Source organism: Calypte anna, chromosome 1 (genome assembly GCF_003957555.1).
Source record: "Calypte anna isolate BGI_N300 chromosome 1, bCalAnn1_v1.p, whole genome shotgun sequence".
Lineage (NCBI taxonomy): Eukaryota > Metazoa > Chordata > Aves > Apodiformes > Trochilidae > Calypte > Calypte anna.
In genome coordinates, this window is record NC_044244.1 from 71,548,829 (window position 1) to 71,567,787 (window position 18,959).

The 18,959-nt window shown below is 34.9% G+C and overlaps 1 protein-coding gene across 7 annotated transcripts in view; it reads left to right on the forward strand.

Annotated features, from left to right (window-relative positions):
• DCAF6 (DDB1 and CUL4 associated factor 6) overlaps positions 1 to 18,959 on the forward strand; it is an 86,784-nt gene that overhangs the window by 44,815 nt on the left and 23,010 nt on the right. For 3 of the 7 annotated variants that reach the window (XM_030469300.1, XM_030469301.1, XM_030469307.1), the window contains 6 exons: positions 2,538 to 2,705; positions 7,190 to 7,249; positions 12,861 to 12,966; positions 15,733 to 15,848; positions 16,503 to 16,574; positions 16,749 to 17,070. In XM_030469300.1, the coding sequence (XP_030325160.1) occupies positions 2,538 to 2,705; positions 7,190 to 7,249; positions 12,861 to 12,966; positions 15,733 to 15,848; positions 16,503 to 16,574; positions 16,749 to 17,070 (844 nt within the window). The remainder of the gene's footprint in view (positions 1 to 2,537; positions 2,706 to 7,189; positions 7,250 to 12,860; positions 12,967 to 15,732; positions 15,849 to 16,502; positions 16,575 to 16,748; positions 17,071 to 18,959) is intronic. The other 4 variants (XM_030469303.1, XM_030469304.1, XM_030469305.1 and 1 more) reach the window with 2 other exon arrangements.

Sequence of the window (18,959 nt, forward strand, 5' to 3'; positions counted from 1 at the left end):
AAATTTAGCAAATTAAGAATATGGTTTTGAGTAACAACTGACAGAATTGGAGCATGAATTCATACTTCAATGGAACAGGCTTATAAACACCTTTCCATAAATCATTTCTACATGTGTCTGTAATGAACATAGGCAGTGGTGGTAATCCTGTCTTTGAAATAGCACTACCTTTGCGTGTATTATAAATCCAAAATATTTTTGGTATGGCCTTCCAGAAAATATTCCATGTTGAGAGCATTTGACCTTTTACATCTGAGTTACCTACTTAATTTCTAAATTTTTTTACAAAGTACACGTTCAGACTAGAGTTAGTCCAAAAATAGTTGGTTGCTGGAGCTTGTTGGGATAAATATTTTTGCCAGAATGTATATTGTAGAAGAACATCACTGGAAGATTTAAGTTGCAAATAATTAACAAGATCAGTGTAGAATTTTAGTATCCTATTCTTGTCCGTAACTTTGAATTTTAAATTTTTTTTATAATGAGGCAGACCAATTGCTGGAGATTTTCATACTTGTCACTAATGAAAAAATAACATTTATTTTCTTGTCCTGCTTGGCCTGTTCAGTGGAAAGAGTGAGTTATTTTTTTACATTAGTTTTACAATGCTATAGATTTAAACCATGAATAAGCATCAGATACAACAAACTGTAAATATAATAATGCTTTTTTCCCCATAAATAATATTCAAGATATACATTGATACTGTTAGGAGAAAAGGTAGGGGATCAATTAACAAATTAGGGCAAAATTTAATGTTAGTGTATGTTCTGATACAAGTTTACAAGTTAACTTTGCTTTTAAATTTTAAATGGGATGGTGGCAGTAGTTGAGTTTTGTTTTGTTTTTTCTTTCCATTTCTGTTTCCTCACTCCATTTGCTGGCAAAATAAACTTTTGCTTAGAGATTCTGAAATGTGTTAAAAGGTGTTGTCATTGAACATATTCAAGACAGTATTTATCTCTTGTTCTTGTTACATCTTAAATTCTGTCTCTGGACTGAATGGAACTGAGTCAGCAGCAAGTACTGCAATTTTAGACATAACTGAAATTCCCTTAAAAGCATTTTCTAGACTATTTGGAGTTCTAATTTCCATAAATGTTCATGACACATTCATAGCAAATCTCTTTGATGCCATATTTCTTTTAGGAACTACATATTTTTCCTTCTTGTTATGCTTCATCAACCATAACCTGGCAGGATGTACTTCCCAGAAGTAGTATTGTACTGGGGACATTAGAGCTTATGACTATTCAATATTAACTGGTGTCTGCCACTAATTTTTGAATGACTGGATTCTGTCTTTGGGTTTGTTTCTTTTTATGAAAGCAAATTTAAAATTTGCTTGCTTCAGTAAGTGAATAGTTACAGAACATTTGTAAAGCTTTTGCTTGAATGGGAGGTTATATGCCAATGTAATGCTCTCCAGTATTTTAACATTTCATATGTACTGATTTTTTTTTCCTCCCCTTCATAGATTTTCTTAATCTACAAAAAATCCAGAGTTGCCTAGATATAAATACTTTCAGAACACATGTAAGCTAGTAGTTTATAGCAGAACAACCTAGAGTTTTTGATATGAACATCTGAGTCTGAAATAGCTTCTCTACCCTACTATATTACAGATGAGTATAGTTCAGCAGTGGTTCAGGTCAGTGTTTCAGCTATTGCCAGTAAAGAAACAATCTGTGCTGTATAAAGAGAAGTTCTCACTGTACAGCACTTTTGTAAGTGAAGGAAATCTGCAAAGAGCATGGAAAGACCTAGTTTACACCTGATTTTATAGCAATCTGCAAAAAATATTGTTAATCAGACAGTGGACTGGTACATGCCAAAATGGTATAAATGAATTAAGACAAATTTATTAAATCTCTGAAGATGGAACTGAAAGAAGAGTCTGTTAAGTGAATGTTATTAAGAATTGTTTATGATCTAATAAATTATTTTCTCTGTAGGACCACTTAACAGTGTGCTCAGACTGTGAAAGCTCACCCACTAGTAATGTGAGATAAAAAGCGAGGTCATAGTAAAGTGTATTTTTTTTATTAGATGGGTGCTATTCTTCCACCTATTTCCATTGTTTCAGCTTACTTTTTCACAGGTTTGTTTTTATCAAAATTGTACATTTTTTTTTTCCTATCAGGAAGCTATCACATTATTTTAAAATCTTAATTGCATAATTTTACATCACAAATATTCAAATTTGTTACACGTGTTACGACCATGAAAATGAATACTTCTGTTGTTTGTTTTGGATCAGACAGGATCTATTTTTATTAAGTAAATCTTTGTTAAATGGTTTAAGTGTTAGAGATGGGGAGGGGGATGTACTGCATGATGTGAATCCTGAACTATAACGTCGCATGATGTATGCATTCGAGAAGAAAAAAATCAATTCAAATATTATTGCTTCTCTCTTCGGTCAGTCCCCGTTCCCTACCCCACCTCTCCCCTCGCCTCCCTGTTCTGTGTATTTTATGTTCAATGCTTATTTCTTTTACATATTTTTCTTTTCCCCCCCCCTCCCTGTTTGTCAGAGTTAATGGGACCTGAGTTAGCTATAATCCGTAGGGGTCTACAGCGACTGAGGCTTAAGAAGGCAGAACAACAGAGACAGCGAGAGCTAGCTGAGGGCTCAGCACCACAGTCGTCATCCTCTGATCAGCCCTCCTCTAAGGGCTCCTCACAGGACCCTCAGACATCAGGTTGTCATTTGTCAAGGTTTCTTGAGCAGCTAACGTAGTTATAGTTTGTGCTGCTTCTGTTGGCTGAGATGCTTCTCTTCCAGAACAAGACAGTTAATGCGTTTGCTGCTTGTCTTACTTTGCATGTGGTGGTGTTTATCATCACATGGTTAAGGAAAGAGTAATATTGACAGTTTTCAATTATCTAACATGTTAGGGTTATATAGCTAAATGATACTATATGGAGAAAGTTTCCTAGGTGCATGGTATCAGGTGTGTGCAATGTTTGTTAGAGCAGTTGAGCAAGAAATCGCCACGTTCTTAGTAAAGAAGGTACTTACAAACTTGAAAATATTTTGGTGTTAATTGTATCAGATAGTAACCTTTAAAACTTGGCTTTGGTTTAGCATATGTTCTCAATTAGGTAATGAATCAGTCAAACAGAATTTTGGCACTCTCAGATGCTATGGCTTTACATTAAGTGTACTGGAAATACTTGAAAGAAGCTAAAGTCCCCAGATACGTTTTCCTTTTTTGAACAGAGTGACTTTTTATTTCACCATCCTCTTTCTCACATTGAGATGAGAAATTAGTACAAGAAAGCCTTGGAGGTGTTTATAATACAGAGACATGTTTGAGAAAGTTAGAATAGAAGCATGCATATGAATGAAGAGGTAAACCCTGAAGCATAAATTTGAAGCAGACTGTCATGGCACCATGTAAAAATGAGTAAGCTGCATGCTGTGTGGAAAATCAGCATATTTTGTGTGAAGAAGTAATGTCTAGAAGGGTTTCTTCTATGGTTAAATCCTGTGACAGCTGAGGCATGTCTAAATTACTTAGAAGGGTTGTGTCAAGTATTCACAGCTTGACTTGCTATGGTTCACCATAACCACCACAGTGGCTAGTAGTCTAGTTACAATATGTAGTTATTGCATTTTGAATAGATTCCTACACTGCAAAATTCTACAGCAAGTTTGCAGAATGTTTGGAAACCAGTAAATTCTGAGGGGCTTTGTGCTTATCTTAGGGACAGTGGCCATAAATGCCTGTTACCTGCAGGAGGAGAAAAAGAAAATCAATTGTAGCAGTGTTCTTGTAGGTGAAAATTGTCTGTCCCTACTCTGGCAAAACTTGTGTATTTTGCACTTGCTATTTTGGGGGAAATTCAGTGTAAGACCTGATTTTTTAATTTATTTTTCTTCTAAACGTCGGCTGTTTTAAAAGTCTGTGCAGTCAGTATCTTCAAAGAAGAAGAAATAGTACTTTTGTTTCTGTATTAAAGCTTTCTGTGAAGAACAAAGTGAAAAAGAACTACAAGGTTCTTTTACTAAATTCTTTGCATTCTTTGTAAAACACCCAGATTTTGAAGCCCAAACTATATAACTGAGAGCTTATTCACTATGCAAAGCAATTATTTCTATATTAAAACAACTATTTGATTTTTTTTTAAAGTCCACTATAAATATAATATTTAGGACTTTAAAAGCAGGTCTTGCTGTTTCAAACCTGACTTTCACTGAAGCTGGTGTTACCGTGATACAAAGAGAAAAGCTTTTTAACCAAAATAGTAGACATTTTGATGAAGTCAGGTGCTGATTGGCCAAAGGCTAGGAAAAACCTTCAGCATAAAACTGACTTTAAAATCATCTTCTATTTTCTGTTTGAGGTTTTCCAAATTTATGAATCTCCAGTTCCCTCTTTAAGTGGTCTTCCAGTTTAGAGTGTACTGGTGACATTACAACCAGTGGTGAACTGCATTGGGATGTAAACCCAGCCTGTGAAGGCTCAGGTAAGAGTTTGGATTTTTGTTTGTTTTTTTAACTATATGGCACAGTTTTGGTAATACTTTTTGAAAAAAGCTTTATCTGAAGTTATTGAAGGACTTTTTCAGAATTTTTACAAAACGAAGCCATATATTAAAAAAAGAGGCACTTACCTGAACTTATCTAGGCTGGTTTCCTGGTCATGTTTATTTCCCCGTGTTAGGTGTGCATTCCAGACTGCAGTGCCACTTCTAGGGGTGCTGGTGATCTGTGGCTTCTGGAGACTTGAAAAAGTAAAAAAAAAAAGTGAGTTTGAAATTGTTAGAAACTGAACTCTTAGCCATGGCAATTGGAATTTTTAGGAACTGTATTAAAAAGTTCTCATATTACAAGTGAAATTCACTCACAAAGTAAGATAATATCAAAATATTACTGAAATGTGAGAGATTTAAACCTACACTGGTATGGACTACTGCCTTGAAAAATTTTAATTTTCACCAGCTGTGATTGAATGATGCACGTGGTAAAGCATGCCTGCTTCCTACTTACTGTTGTGTAATGTGAGGTCTTAATAAAATTTACAACTGCTGATCAGAGTAGCAAATGTAATTTCTTACATTTATAATTAAAATATGTAAGTTTAGTCATATTTCTTCTGTTCATTGTGGCCTGAATTAAAGAGCTGATGAGATTAGCTTTTCCAGCCAAATAAAATGTTTCGCAGCATGATGTGCCCTTTTGAAACAGGACAAATAAGCTTATAGAAAGAATTTGAATGCAAGTACAGAGCGTGACTGAAGATCACTGTCTTCTGGCTTTAGGCTTCTCAGCCTGCTGTCCAAGACCTCCCCTTCTTTACGATTTTTGATATAACATAATCCCAAGTCGCAGGCTTCATAACTGTGAGTCAATGATAAGTCCAACCTGCCCTGGAAAGAGGTGTACTGATTCCTGTGCTGAATCAGCTAGAATATGAGTAGATCATCTTGTGGCATGGCACATCTTCACACCACCTTTTTTACTCTGATTTACATTCTAAGAAGTGGATTACTACTCTGTTGAAAAACTCTGCTGGAAATACTTGTGTATTAGGAAGTATGTCTAAAGCACTGTTTTGGAAAGTGAAATAAATTCATTTTACAAGTCTCATGTTTAGGAGCTTTGTCCCATCTAAGTCAGATTACAAATTCTGTGGTCTGGCTTTGGTGTGTTTTGTACAAGAGATAGGTGTGGCTAAACAAAGGTGAAGACAAAAGAGCCCCCATTTTATGTTCCTCAGTTACTTAGTTAAAATGTGTAAGCCCAGATACCAAAACAAGCCAGCCTCAAAAACACACTGGGCTTGCCTCAGACTCTTCTGGTCTTTGTTCTTCACTCCTCCTCTCCTATGCAATATATCAGTGTAATGGAGGAACAGACTGTGATTCTAGCACCAATGGCTGAGGATGGAGTATCATTTGAGGATTTATGCTTACAAAAGCTTTGTCAACTTAGCAGGTTTTATGGCTGTACTACAAAATAGGTCACACTAGTGATTCTGACCCAAACCTAGAAGTGAGTTTCCTGTAGAAGTGAGTATGTTACTTCATTTCTTTCCTTGTACAGGATTTGATTTTATGTTAAAATTCCTTTAGCAGCTGTGATGTTGCCAGACTATGACTCAGTGTATAATACAGGATATTAAATCCTCTTAAAATAACATTATACTGTTAAATGTTTAAAATAACATTATAATGTTATTTAAAATAACATTATAACAGAAGATTAACAAATGGAACCAAGATATGGTTGCCTAGCCCATATCTTTGAAATACTTCACTAGTTTATGTACATCAGCTCATCTTATGATAATACAAAAGTAAGATCTCATCTTCAGAGGTGACAGGGAAAATAGTCACAGAAGACATTGAATATTGCATCTGTCATTTGCACAATGAATGCAGAGCTGGTGATGGTTATTAACTGGTAGTGTCCAGTGGAAGAAAATGCATTAACTGCTGGGGTTTTTTGTGTTTTGTTTTTGGTTTGGTTTGGTTTTTTTAATATTTTTTTTTTCCTGTGATTAGATGAAGATTTTTTTAAGACCGACTGGTATGGTACTGTGATAAACTCAGGAACACGGTCTCAGTCATCACTGTTTCAGAAGTGTAGCATCTAGGAATGCAGAATTATCAGGCTGTCACGGATGGGGTGTATTTTGGTGCCTTAACGTTTTAAAAACAGTTTATATGCTGTTATGTCTGTAAACAGTCTCATCTGTTACATTTTATGCTGATAGGTATAAATATTGAAGATACTGATATGTCACTGAGTGTTTTATGTTGAAGTATAAATATTCTGAAATTTACATTTAGCAGATGGTTTGAAACACCAGTATCATATGGTAATTGGAGCAAAGGCTTTAGGAGTCATGACTCTCCAGTGTTTTTCCTGACATGTTAGAAATTTTAAGAACATAGTAAAAACTTTGGTAATGGACAGGCATTTTTAATACTGACATGTCAGCAAGCTTCAGGTTATTCAGTGACTACCCAAAGAAATACACACTGATTCAAAGCAAGTGGCTTTGCTTCTGTCATGCCTAGAAAATGCAATATGGCTGGCTGCTTATAAAACAAAACTGAAGCTTCCTTGTGTTGCTGCTTTTTATTTTTTATTTTAAACTAACATATGATCATGACATTGCTGTGCAGTTCTCTGCTGCTTATGTTTTAAGTTGAAATCTCATTTTTGTTTCAGATTCTCCTTCTTCTGTGGTTAACAAACAGCTTGGATCCATGTCACTTGATGAGCAACAGGGTGCGTGTGACAGGAAATGCGCTATCCCCAGCCATAGTTGATTGCAATGCTTCCTTTTAAAATTGCCTTTCATAATGATAAACAGTCTAAAAATGCTGTTCATCTATATAAAGTAGAATTCTGTAAGCAGATCTGCTGGAAACTCATTAATTATTTAATTCTCTATACAAAGTAACAAAGTAAGGTTGATTGCTGTTTTCAAAAGCCATCCTATGCTCAATTCCTAATGTGGTCAATATAGGTACAGGAAATATCTTATGTACTCTGCAGACATTTAGACTATTTTTTTAAATGCAAAGCAAAACTAGTTCTTTAAGCAGTCTTTTTCTGAATGATGGTTCTTTGATCAAAGTGCAAATGTCAAGACTGAAGTAACTTTAAATCATTTAAGGCCAAAATGATTTATCTTGTGCCAAAAAGATGTGCAAAAAAAGGTTTGTTACACATGCACATTTTGAGTAACTCAAGAGCACCTATTGCAGCTAGGTGCATCTTAGGTGTTACCCATTGTCCTTTCCTCTTAACAAGTAGTAGTGTTTTTCTGCAGATGCCCTATGGGTTGGTAGTAGAAAGAACACGTGAACTTTCTCAGTGCCCATTAATCATCAGTCTTCACTTTTTTGTGAGCAGTGAAGTGGGCCATAGGTGACCTTATTCCAGCTGAACCAATGTCATCTTTAGTGAATATTTATCCATGAATAATTAATGAGTGATAGATGGTAATTTAAAAATAGATTTCCATACACTCTGCATTATGCTTACTTCCATATCAAAGCCTTTGTAGAGATTTAAGGGCTCAAATCCCACAAAAGAGCTGGCTGTTTCATCTTGTTCTAAACTAGAATGCTGTTTTGAAATCCCATTTCTGAATAGTTTGCTTGATAACTGCTGGGATTATGGTTTATTTTAGGATGCCAGAATATTGGAGAAAATCGCACTGTTTTATATTGACAAATACATTTTGTGGAATTACATTTTATGATGAAATAGCATTAAAGTTCCATGTGTAATTTGCTAGTTAATAATGGTTCAGTAGTCTTCATTGATAGTCAGGTTTAGCTGGAAAACTTGCTTCTAATTAGTGGCCAAGTTCTGCTCTCTGTTATGAACTTGGAATAAAGCATTATTTGATGAGACTAGAATAAACTAGAATTAACATAGAAAGCCTATTTGTTTGCTGAGGTTCTTACAAGTGCTACAATATGGGAAAACAGAAAAGTTGTTTTATGAATTTGTACTGAATCATCTATCTTCTGTTGGGCCAGGTGCTTTTTTTGGCATCTATGTTTTAAGACTGTTTCTAAGGTTAAAGATATTTTGATACTTAGTACAAACATGTAATTTTATAATGCCATTATTCTGGCAGTCCAGCAGAAGCTGTAAGTCGTTCACATTTGTACCAAATGGTTTACAGTGGTAATGGATTACAGTTTTCTATACTGTATTTTAATTTTTTGTTTTGTTTTCCTATGGTATGTTCTGTTTATTAATTGTGGTTGTAGTAATGGAAGGTGACTGTTCTGTTTGTTGAGGTGAAAGGCAATGCTATGACTGTAAGGTACTACTGGCACTGGTATGAACGAAGAGCCAGAGAACTACCTTCCTTACTTTGAAGTGGAAGGGGATGTATACACATATATAGTTCTTATTGCTGCTTCCTGCATACACAGAAGCCATAGTGATTACTGACATTTCTAGATATTTGCAAGTCAGTGCAAGGGTTAAATAATCTCTTACAGTGAGCAGGTTGTCGAATGCCACATCCTAGATACTTGATCTGGTTCAGGACACACCGGTATGTCAGCTATGGCAGGGTCAGCTCCTACTAACTTGTGGTCTGTACTGCCTCCTTCGGTAAAGTGCAGCACTGCCTCTAACTAGAGTAAGAATCATCTAGAGAAAGGAACTCTGTGCCTTGGGCTGTGTGTTAGACTGGTCTTCCTTTTAAATATCGTTGTGCCTTACACTGACTGGTATCAGTGTAACGCTGTTCAGCGTTCCTCACTAGACAAAGGAATCTTCACCCTTCCCTCTGAACTCAGCTGCTTCTGATGAGTTTTCATGTGTTAAGCCTTCCCATGGGATTCCTATTTTCTGAAATATACCACTTATTTTCCTAGTCTTTGAATCATAAGTACTTCAGTAGTAATTCTCTTTGCTTTTCTCCCAGAATATAACCTTATCTTCAGAATTTCCATAGCTCATTTTCTCGTGAGATGGTGATTAGTACCAGGTAGGAATTATTTTGGAAATTTTTCATAAAAATTCGCCTGTCCTTTTCTTGTGGGGTTGCCAATAGAAGAGTGAGTAGGGAAGCATTTGTATTCAACTAGGTAATGCAATCTGTAAGCCTGTCTTTATGTACTTACCACTTCACAGTTAAGAGCTCCTGTCTTTGTGGAGGTACAGTGATACAGCTGCATTTTCAAAGGGAAAAAATGTGTATGAGGGGTATCACTTTCAGTTGTCAGGTTTGTGTTTTCAAAAAATAGTTTTTGATTAAATTATGTCTTCCTACTGTAGACGCCTGTAGAATGGACCATTCAATCAGAGTGTCTCTTCTAGGGTAAGGGTGGCTTATGAAATAAGAGTCTTAAGTTGTTGATACTATCTTTAAAATTTAAAGCATTTGGCTATAAAAGCTAAGTAAAGTTTCAAGGTATTTTTGAGGAGTTTGGAATAGAGTCTAGAAAGGTGTCAACAAGCTACAGCTTTCTTTTGGAGCAGTAATTACCCTACTAGAGCTTGCAGTCATATTAATAGTTCTGGCAGTAGCTCTTCCCTAAATCACAGAACCTGTACAACTTTCCCTCTTCTTCCCTTCATTTTTATCAGTGTGAAGTAGATCTGGCCTGATGGAATGAACCCAGTAGTGAAAGAGAATAGTATCACATTGTTCTTCTTGAAAACAAAGAGTTTGTGAATTCTGGATTTTATCTCTAAAAGAATGTTCAGTTATCTGCTAGGCAAACCTTACTAGCTTTTCAGCACAGAGGTTCCCATTTAGCTTTCATTAGCAGTGTAAGTTGAATGTCAGATTGTGAACTACACAACTAGTTCTGTGCAGTTTATTATCAAATTCTTGTCTCATCTGTCTTTTTAAAAAGTTTCCTGTTCTTATCAGTGTTTAGTTCATGCCCTGAAACTAGTTTAAAAATTAAACTGACCCAATACAAACTGTAGCTCGTGTAATTGTAGATTTTTTTTTTTAAAAAGCTGTTCCAAAATATAGTTAAAAGCTCTCCATCTCCTGAAATTTTTAAAAATAGTATCTCAGCCAGTGCTCTCTTTGGATAACTCTATAGCAATTCTTCCCACTCTTTGGGTGTGAATAAATATGAGCAGTTTTCATTATAAGCATGGTCAAAGTAGAGTCTTGGTTCAGATTTTGATGCTGAGATTTTAAGACAGGAAAGCACTGTTATGATAATATGATCTGAGCTTTATAAAACAAGCCTAGTATTCATTAGGTTCATCATAGGACAGCAATGTGTGGTTACTTTGGTCAGTGACATTAATTAGATTTGTGCTGGAGCAAATGTTGTATAGCAGCATCAAGTTACAGTATAGCAGTTGTTTGGTGGCTGTAACTTGTCTGTCTTTACCTATCTGGGTAAAGTTCAAAGTTATGTCTTGTTATGTTCCAGTTCAAAGATATGTCTTGTCTGTACCTATTACAAGGAGGGTAAAGAATTCTTCAGCTATGTGGTTTTTTACTGTTTTGGTGTCCAGCTCCTGATGACTGGTGCATTATGTTGGAATGATTAGTATTTGTACTTGCTTAGGAAGGGATGTTCAAAGCTTGAACAGATTTTTAAACTGCAATATGCTTGCTGATAGGTTGCCAAAAATGAAGAAAGCACGTGCTTAGTTCAAAATATCTATATGTACCACTTGAATATTTTCTTATATTTGTTCCTTTTCTTATTTAGTTCAGGAATTGAAAACCTTGCTTTTGATCCGTTTTAGATTCACTTCACTCTAACAAGAGGGTAACTGGAAACTTCATTTTAGAGAGTCTATGAGCTTTTATTTGCATAGAATGTAGGATTAAGTTCATACTTGTAATTGGCTAATTCTCTTTCACATAATTTTTGTTTTCCTTTTTTTTTTTCTTTGTGTGTGGGTGTGTTTTGCTTTTTAATTTAACTTCAGAATATGTAGAAATACATATGCAAAGTTATTTGGAACAGCTGATCATTGCTCTTATCCTGTGAGTGGGCTTCTGCCTCTCTGCAGGTTAGAAATACAAGCATAAGTTTTCAAATTCTTATGTGCTACTTCATAGGTTCTAAAACCTAATAGTGTTTTTTAAAAAATAAAAATACTGTGGCAGTGTTGTAGCCATTACTGTTTTAATAGTAGCCATTTTAGTGAGTATCCATTTGTAGGTTTGTGCTTGAATCAAATAATAGACTTTAATTTATATTTATCCAAAGATGTTTACCTGAAGTTTTTACTTTATTATAGAAGTGTCAGCATGCTGACAATACTGCAGTTATAGTCAAATTTCTGTACTCTGTAAAGCAAAGAAATATGGCATGTTTTTTCCCAAAGAGTCATGAGATAAAAAGCTCATCATTCATTAAAAGCAAGACCACTTAGGCTACTCAGTGGTCACTTGAGGTGCCTCATACTCAGTAAACTCTCCTGTCTGCATTCTGAGAGAACAGCACCCGTGTAATGAGGCTTAATCAGACCATACATTCCATTCACTTTTTAGTATTGCCCAAGGCCAACCTCCATATTAATGGCATTTGTGCTGTGCATGTAAATTAAGATTGTGACTGTTACTTTTACTCAAGGGTGGTGGGTGGATGAATGGATGTCATTGAGCAGTTCTGTTTTGAAGGAGCCCACTGAACATCCTTAAAACTATATATGCAGCAGTTGCTTGGCAGACTTGCAGTGCTTTTCAATGTGATTCACTCTCTTGCTTTTAGAAGTTGTGAATAGTTTGTCTTGCAGGTACTCCCCTTCTGCTTACAGGTGTTGTAATATGGAAATTTAAAAAAAAATCTCTCAGATTATTTAAAGCTCGCACAAAGTGACTTTACAGTGGTTTACTGAAAACTAGCTGACAATTTCCAGCAGGTTTAAGGATATTGCTGGTTGGCTGGGTTCTAAGTAGGAAAAAAAGTAAAGGGAGTGGTGATTTTTCTAGACCACTGATTGTATCTGGATCTTTTTTAATTATTATTATTTGTGTATTTATTGAGGCAAAAAGATGAAACATCACTTCCAAAAACATTTTATATTCTTATTAATAATATACTTGACAGAAAAGGGATCTGCTTATAAAGGATAATATTGTAATATTGTGTGTACACATAGCCATCTGTAATTTTATTTATCTGCTTGTTGAAGGACAGCATCTTCTTTGTTTGCTCTTATAAATAATTTTAGGCCATTTTTAAAGCATTGCAAATTTGGTGTGTTTTCGCTGAAACTTTTGATCTTTTTGTGTAGATTGTAAGAGGTCTTAAAGAGGCAGTGTACATTATTACCACATTTGGCCATTGTTAGGATAATTAATGAATCTTCAGAATTATAACAGGTTTAATTATCTTACTGATCCTCATCCAGACTTTTATCAACCCCATATTTACAGACAGTGATAAGCCACGAACAGGAACAGGTGAACCAGTTTTAAGTTTGCACTACAGTACAGAAGGAACAACTACAAGCACAATAAAACTGGACTTCACTGATGAATGGTAAGAAGTTAGGTTTGTTTTTGACTGGTTATTGATTAGCACATATCACTAACACTCATTTACCATAGATACCATTTAAACAGTGATCTGTGCGTTTTCACAAGAATGAAAACTTTTCCATTGTGAATCTGAAATACTGTGACATTTACATACAAACAATTGTATCAGGCTGTATTTCTATTTATTGCTCAAATCCAGGAAGCTTTTTAAAGAACTAGTTTTACTGTATCACTTTTAATTAAATTTCTTTAATTTGGAGTCATCTTCGTTTAATGTTTTAGGATCAGCAAATTTCACAAGAGGAACAGAGTATTAGCACATGTTTTGTCCATTTACTCTAGTGTCTTTTTTAATGTAATAAAATATTCCTACCACTGTATCATAGAAAACAAATCTTACCAAACAACATAAACACTTTATGTTTATTTTAAAACAAAATTTGAAAAATGCATTTTACACTTAAAGCAATAAGTGGTGTAAGTGATTCTGAAGATTTGAATTAACAACTGCCTCAAAAACAATATTGAGAAAATGTAAAGGGGATGATGTTACAAAAATCTGTAACTGGGGAAGTAAAGACTAGGTGAAGACTACTAAAGCTTAATTTCATGCGTGCATTCTGTCTAGTAGCAAGTGTTTTAACAAATCTCTTGGGTCAAATGTTAGCATTAAATGAATAACAAACAGCGAATATAATACCTAAGGAGTACAAAGGACTAAACATGATCTTTCAAGACTAGTGGTAGCAATATTTAGGCTTTAGGACAGTTCTGATAGTAAGGTATATAAAAACAATCAGTACATGGGAAATAAACCAAAATTATGGGAATTTTAATGTGGATGATTCAATGCCTTCTTTGGCAGAATAATGGCTTCTAGGAACATGTATACTGTAATAGAGAGAAACTAACTGCATGTCCAGAAAGTATTTCATACTTTGCTATGTGTTGAACTTCTGTTCAAGATAGGACAGATAAATCAATAAAGAAAGAGAATGTCATGGTAAGCTAACTTAATGGAGCTTTTGTAGTCGGTAGTGCAGTGTGGGTAGTGATAGGAAGAAAGACTTCCTATAATGATGAAGTGGAAAGGCATTGTCAGTTTAGAGACTAAAAAGAATGTGCTGAAGAATGCAATAATAGAAGTAGGGTGCAGCTGAAGACAAATGATAAAAAAGTAATCTGAAACTTGGAAGTATCATGAAAATTAAATGGATGACTACATGAACCCACCAGTGACTTCATTCTCAATATAATGCAGCTATTAGAAAGGCAAGTATGATCCTGGATACCATCAGGTGGGACCAGTTGCTTTGTGACTTAGCATTCTATGTGCAATTTTCATCATGCTTTCAAGAAAACTGATTCAAACTTGCAGAGGTTCAAAGAAGGTTTGCAGAGAACTGAGCAAACAGAGAGCCTGCTATGGAAGCATGTAGCAGGGCTTAATGTAATAAAGGCACAAGGTATTATTTTACTCTCTCAAAACCATCCTATTCATGCAACTACTGGTGTGAAAAATAACACTGAAATAACAATTAAAACAGATTAATATATAAATATAAATTAGCACTAGTTGTTGAGCTAAAAAGTAGTTTTCTAAAAGTAAAAAAAAAATCTTGGTGCTTAGACTGTAAGTTCATAAAAGGAACTTGTATTCCTTGTATTTCATAAAAGGAAATTGTATGAGGCACAAAATAGGAATAATGCTTGACTTGGTGTCTAATATATTTTTCTTGTCTGTTCATTTGGAACCAACACTGAAAAATTTTGATTTAAAAGAAATACTGTAAGGGCTAAAAAATTTACAAGATGGGTAAAAGCTCTTATTTGATGTAAAAAATAAAACCACTGGAGTCTAGACTAGGTTCTCAAGAATCTAGATGAAGCATGATTTGTGCTGCTTCTAGCAATGTAGCATATAAAATAACAACACTTACTCAGGGAAGATCCTTGTAAAGTCTGAATTCTCAGGAACCATGCCCATAATTGTCATAAGCCATATTTGTTTCCACTTTTGTCCAGCAGTTGCCTAAGTTTCAGGCCACAGATTGTGGGACAGAAGGGAATGGGAGAGCTCCAGAGGAAGGCTTTACATTTCCTAAAATAAAAGCTTTTCTAGACAATATAAAACCATTAGTTTAGATGACATTCAGAACAGTAATGTTACATATTTCCTGAATAAATTTTGTTATTGTAAACAGAAATTGATGCTCCGCAATAATTATCTAAACATGAATCTCAAACACATGATCATAATAAATCTGGAGAATAAAAAACTGTGAAAAGGTAAAGGAATGGCAGTTAATGGTGAAGAACCTGGAGAGTATTATCAGAATCAGTTTTATAATTGAATAGGAAAATATTATGTATTAGCCATCAGCTGACAGTTTGTAATAGTGTTAATAAGACCTCAGCTCATTTATACATGTTTAAAATGTACAAATAGTGAAAGAGAGCAAAGCCTTTTTGTGTTCTCTCACTATTGTGGAATGCAATGAAGAACTCCTTTAAAGGTTTTAAAAAAAAAAGAGAGAACAGGGTTCTATGATGGGCATAGTGTGAGGTGAGTGGTAATGCACATAAAAGCATTTTGAAACTGATGTGAAGGGTTCTTAGTTGCTGCCAAGAGCTATTGAATTGTAAGATAACTGAGAAAGATGATGGTCAGGCTGTGCCATTGCAGTGATCTTATCTAATCAGATTGTTTTTAATTTGTTGGGGTGTTTGTTTGTTTGTTTGTTTTTCTTACATGATATGTGTCCAGGAGCAGCACAAATTCAAGCTCTAGAGGGAGTGGAAGTCATTGCAAAACTGAAGGCCAAGATGACTCTGTAAAAACAAAAGCCTCAGAAGAGTCAGGGCCTGCAGATGAAGAAACAAGTAAGATACAGCATTATTTTTGTTATGTTTGTTAAGGTTAAAGTTCTGTTCTTATATGTTCATTAATACCTTTGAACATAATGGGAACGTCATGTATGTGCATAGAAAGGCATAATACAGCCATAACTGAAAGATACCAAGCTGAGATAGCTGCAAATAAATATATACAGATTTATCTTGTCTTTAGTTATGAAATCCTAATTCTTTTTCCTTAAGGACATATTCTGCTCCCATTTGGACTGAAAAATAGAACTGCACTTTGCAGTCATAAATGTGTGCTGGGTATTTTGTTACATTTCTTTCAAGCTTTCACTGTATTTTATTACATGTCATTTTCTTGCTCAATTAATTGCCAACCATTAAGTAATATAGCTGCTATTTTTGCAGCTAAAGTTCTCACAGGATAGGTTATTAAGTATATTAATGAGCAAAGAAGTACTTTCTTAGTTCATTGTCTTGGGTAACTAGGTAAACTGTATGTATGCTGACTTTTATGTGATTAGTATCAGAGGTTTCAGTAAAGTGACATGGCCTTCAGAGGGAATTGCTTTGATAGACTTGATAAAGGAGTGCTACTATTGTTTAGATTTGTTTGCAATATAGGTATGCATCTGAATGAAATAATGGGATTTAATATTAAGTTGTTTACTTCAGGAGCTCACAAGGAAGATGCAAGTGCTGAAGAATTGAAAACTGCAGATGAAACTGTAGAGACAGCAGAAGCAAGTATGTATTTGTACTCTTTTAACTATGTAGTTATATGAAGAAGTAGAGAATCAAGAATTAAATGTCCAATATAAACTCAGCATGCATAATTTAACGTCTATGATCATTTATTTCTTCTAAAATATGCTATAATTATTAATGCTGTGACTTATTTTCCCCAACATCTTCTGTTAGCTGTATCAAATAACCCTGGTCCTGAGCATTCGGAAATCCAACCAGAAGAAAATGGCCCCAGTGCTGATGCTGTCTCTGGAAACACAGAGGAAGAAGCCTCCAGTGAAAAAAGCCTGAATCAAGAAATTTTGAGTCAAAGTACTGAATCCACTGCCAATTCACTTGCTGCAAACGATGAACCTCAGCCACACCCAGAATCCTCAGGGCTTGCAACTCCAGATGAGTCCTCTACCAGGACCTCAGCTCTCCAAGAAACTGATGATAGTGATGATGATCCTGTTCTGATCCCAGGGGCAAGGTATCGAGGAGGCCCAGGACACAGGTTAGGGTACTATTTATCTCTGCTATTGCTTGCCTAAAAGAGATTGTTTTTCTTTTGTTTTGATTTTGGCTTTTTTAGTGGAAGATCTAAAAATACGTGTCTCTAATCCTTAATTAAAATAAGTTGTTACTTGACAATTAGCCAAGAGATTGGTGGCTGAGTCTGATTTATCTTTATATAAGATATTTATAGCTATTTTCTTTCCTAGTTGGACAAGATCCTACAGATCTAATATTTGCTGGAGCTTATTTCTTCCCTGCTGAATATCCCAGTGCTAAATATTTGCAGTTCATTTGTTATTATTCTCCTTGTAGTCAGAAATACATAAAGTTCACAAATTTGTGTACAGGGACCTACGTTTTCTTTCAGCTGTACTTTAGGTATTCATACCTTGGCAAAACAAGAGCTTTTAATTGTTGTTGTTCACCAGTGCTGTGTTTGTAGTACTTATATGAAGGCTGATGCGTTCAGTTTTTCATTCTTACTTCTATTTCTCTGAAGGAGAAACTTCATAATCTTTTTCCTTATGTTGCTTGTTGAATATCAGTATGTATGGCAGTAAAAAACCTAAAAAAAGGTAGTCTACTAGAGTTGTCATTATAAAAAGACCCATTTAGTAAGCTTTGTATGTTTTCACATGTAAAATATAAACAGCTGTATGTACTTGTTTGATCATTTAGTTAATTAAATGATGGCTTTGTTCACTAATTTTGAATCTTGGACTAGTTAGGAGCTGTAATAATTAAGCAAAATCTCTGTTGTTAGACCTCAGAAAATACCTTTTTTACTTGCTTTCTAAATGTTATGCAACCTAATGCCAGATGCCTTACTCCTATCCTGCTCAAAGGCAGTGTTATCTTGCTATTAATTTCTTACACTAGTAATGCTAATTCTTCACAGGAAACAATACAATATGTATTTATTAGGAAGTCAGAATTTAATAGTTTTGTGTAGAAAAGGTTTTGAATGATTTACAGTTAAAAAAAAATGTCACAAGGCACCATATTGTTAATAGTGACAAAAAGAACAGTCAAGTGGCTGCTTGTTGCATAGCATGAATCATTCTGCTCACTAAATGATGTTTTTAATGAAAAAGCCAACATATAAAGTTCTGTCTTAATCCATTAACTTTCCATGCAATACTAAGTCATTTTAGATAAATATCTAATGGAAGAGGTAGTTTCCACTGCAAAGCAAATACCCATTACAATCAAGTGATTGATGAGCAAGCTGTGAAAAAGTTCTGCAATTGTAATCCCATTTCTGTTTTCAAGCAGGATTCTTAATTTCTCTTCATGCACCTTATGTTTTCTCTACACCGTGATAGTTTTTGTAGTAATGTAATAAGAATGACACTTGCAGGTATCATGCAGTATTACAGTTTCCCACTAGTGAGGACAACTTAAGTTACACTTCATCTGATGTGCTTTTCTGTCTCCTTCATGTGTAGTAAGATTTTTTTTCTGTTGCAATTACCACATAGGAAAGATCACTCAACGAAATAATTGATACAATTACAGTTCTTTATTCAGCCCATGCTCCCTTTTTTCCCTCCCCAGTAAAATCTGACAAAAGTTGTTGTGTGGTCTGTACTGGTTTAGAATTACCTCCAGGCTTTCATTACTCAAGTTTAATGCCTGACCAGTTAATTTTGTTGTGCTTTTTTGTCTGTGAAGTTTTGGTGAAGTTTTCTACTTTAGCTTCTGAGCCACCAAATACATACTTATATTATATTCCCTCCTATTCTTCTGGTTTCAGGAGTTTCTAAATGCCCTCTGAGATCCTGAAGGACAGTAAGACATCCTATGTGGCCTCAAAAGAATTTACATTTCCAGAGGGAAAGCGGGCACTGGGGGTTTTAAAGGCTAGCTATAAGCCCTCTTAGTATT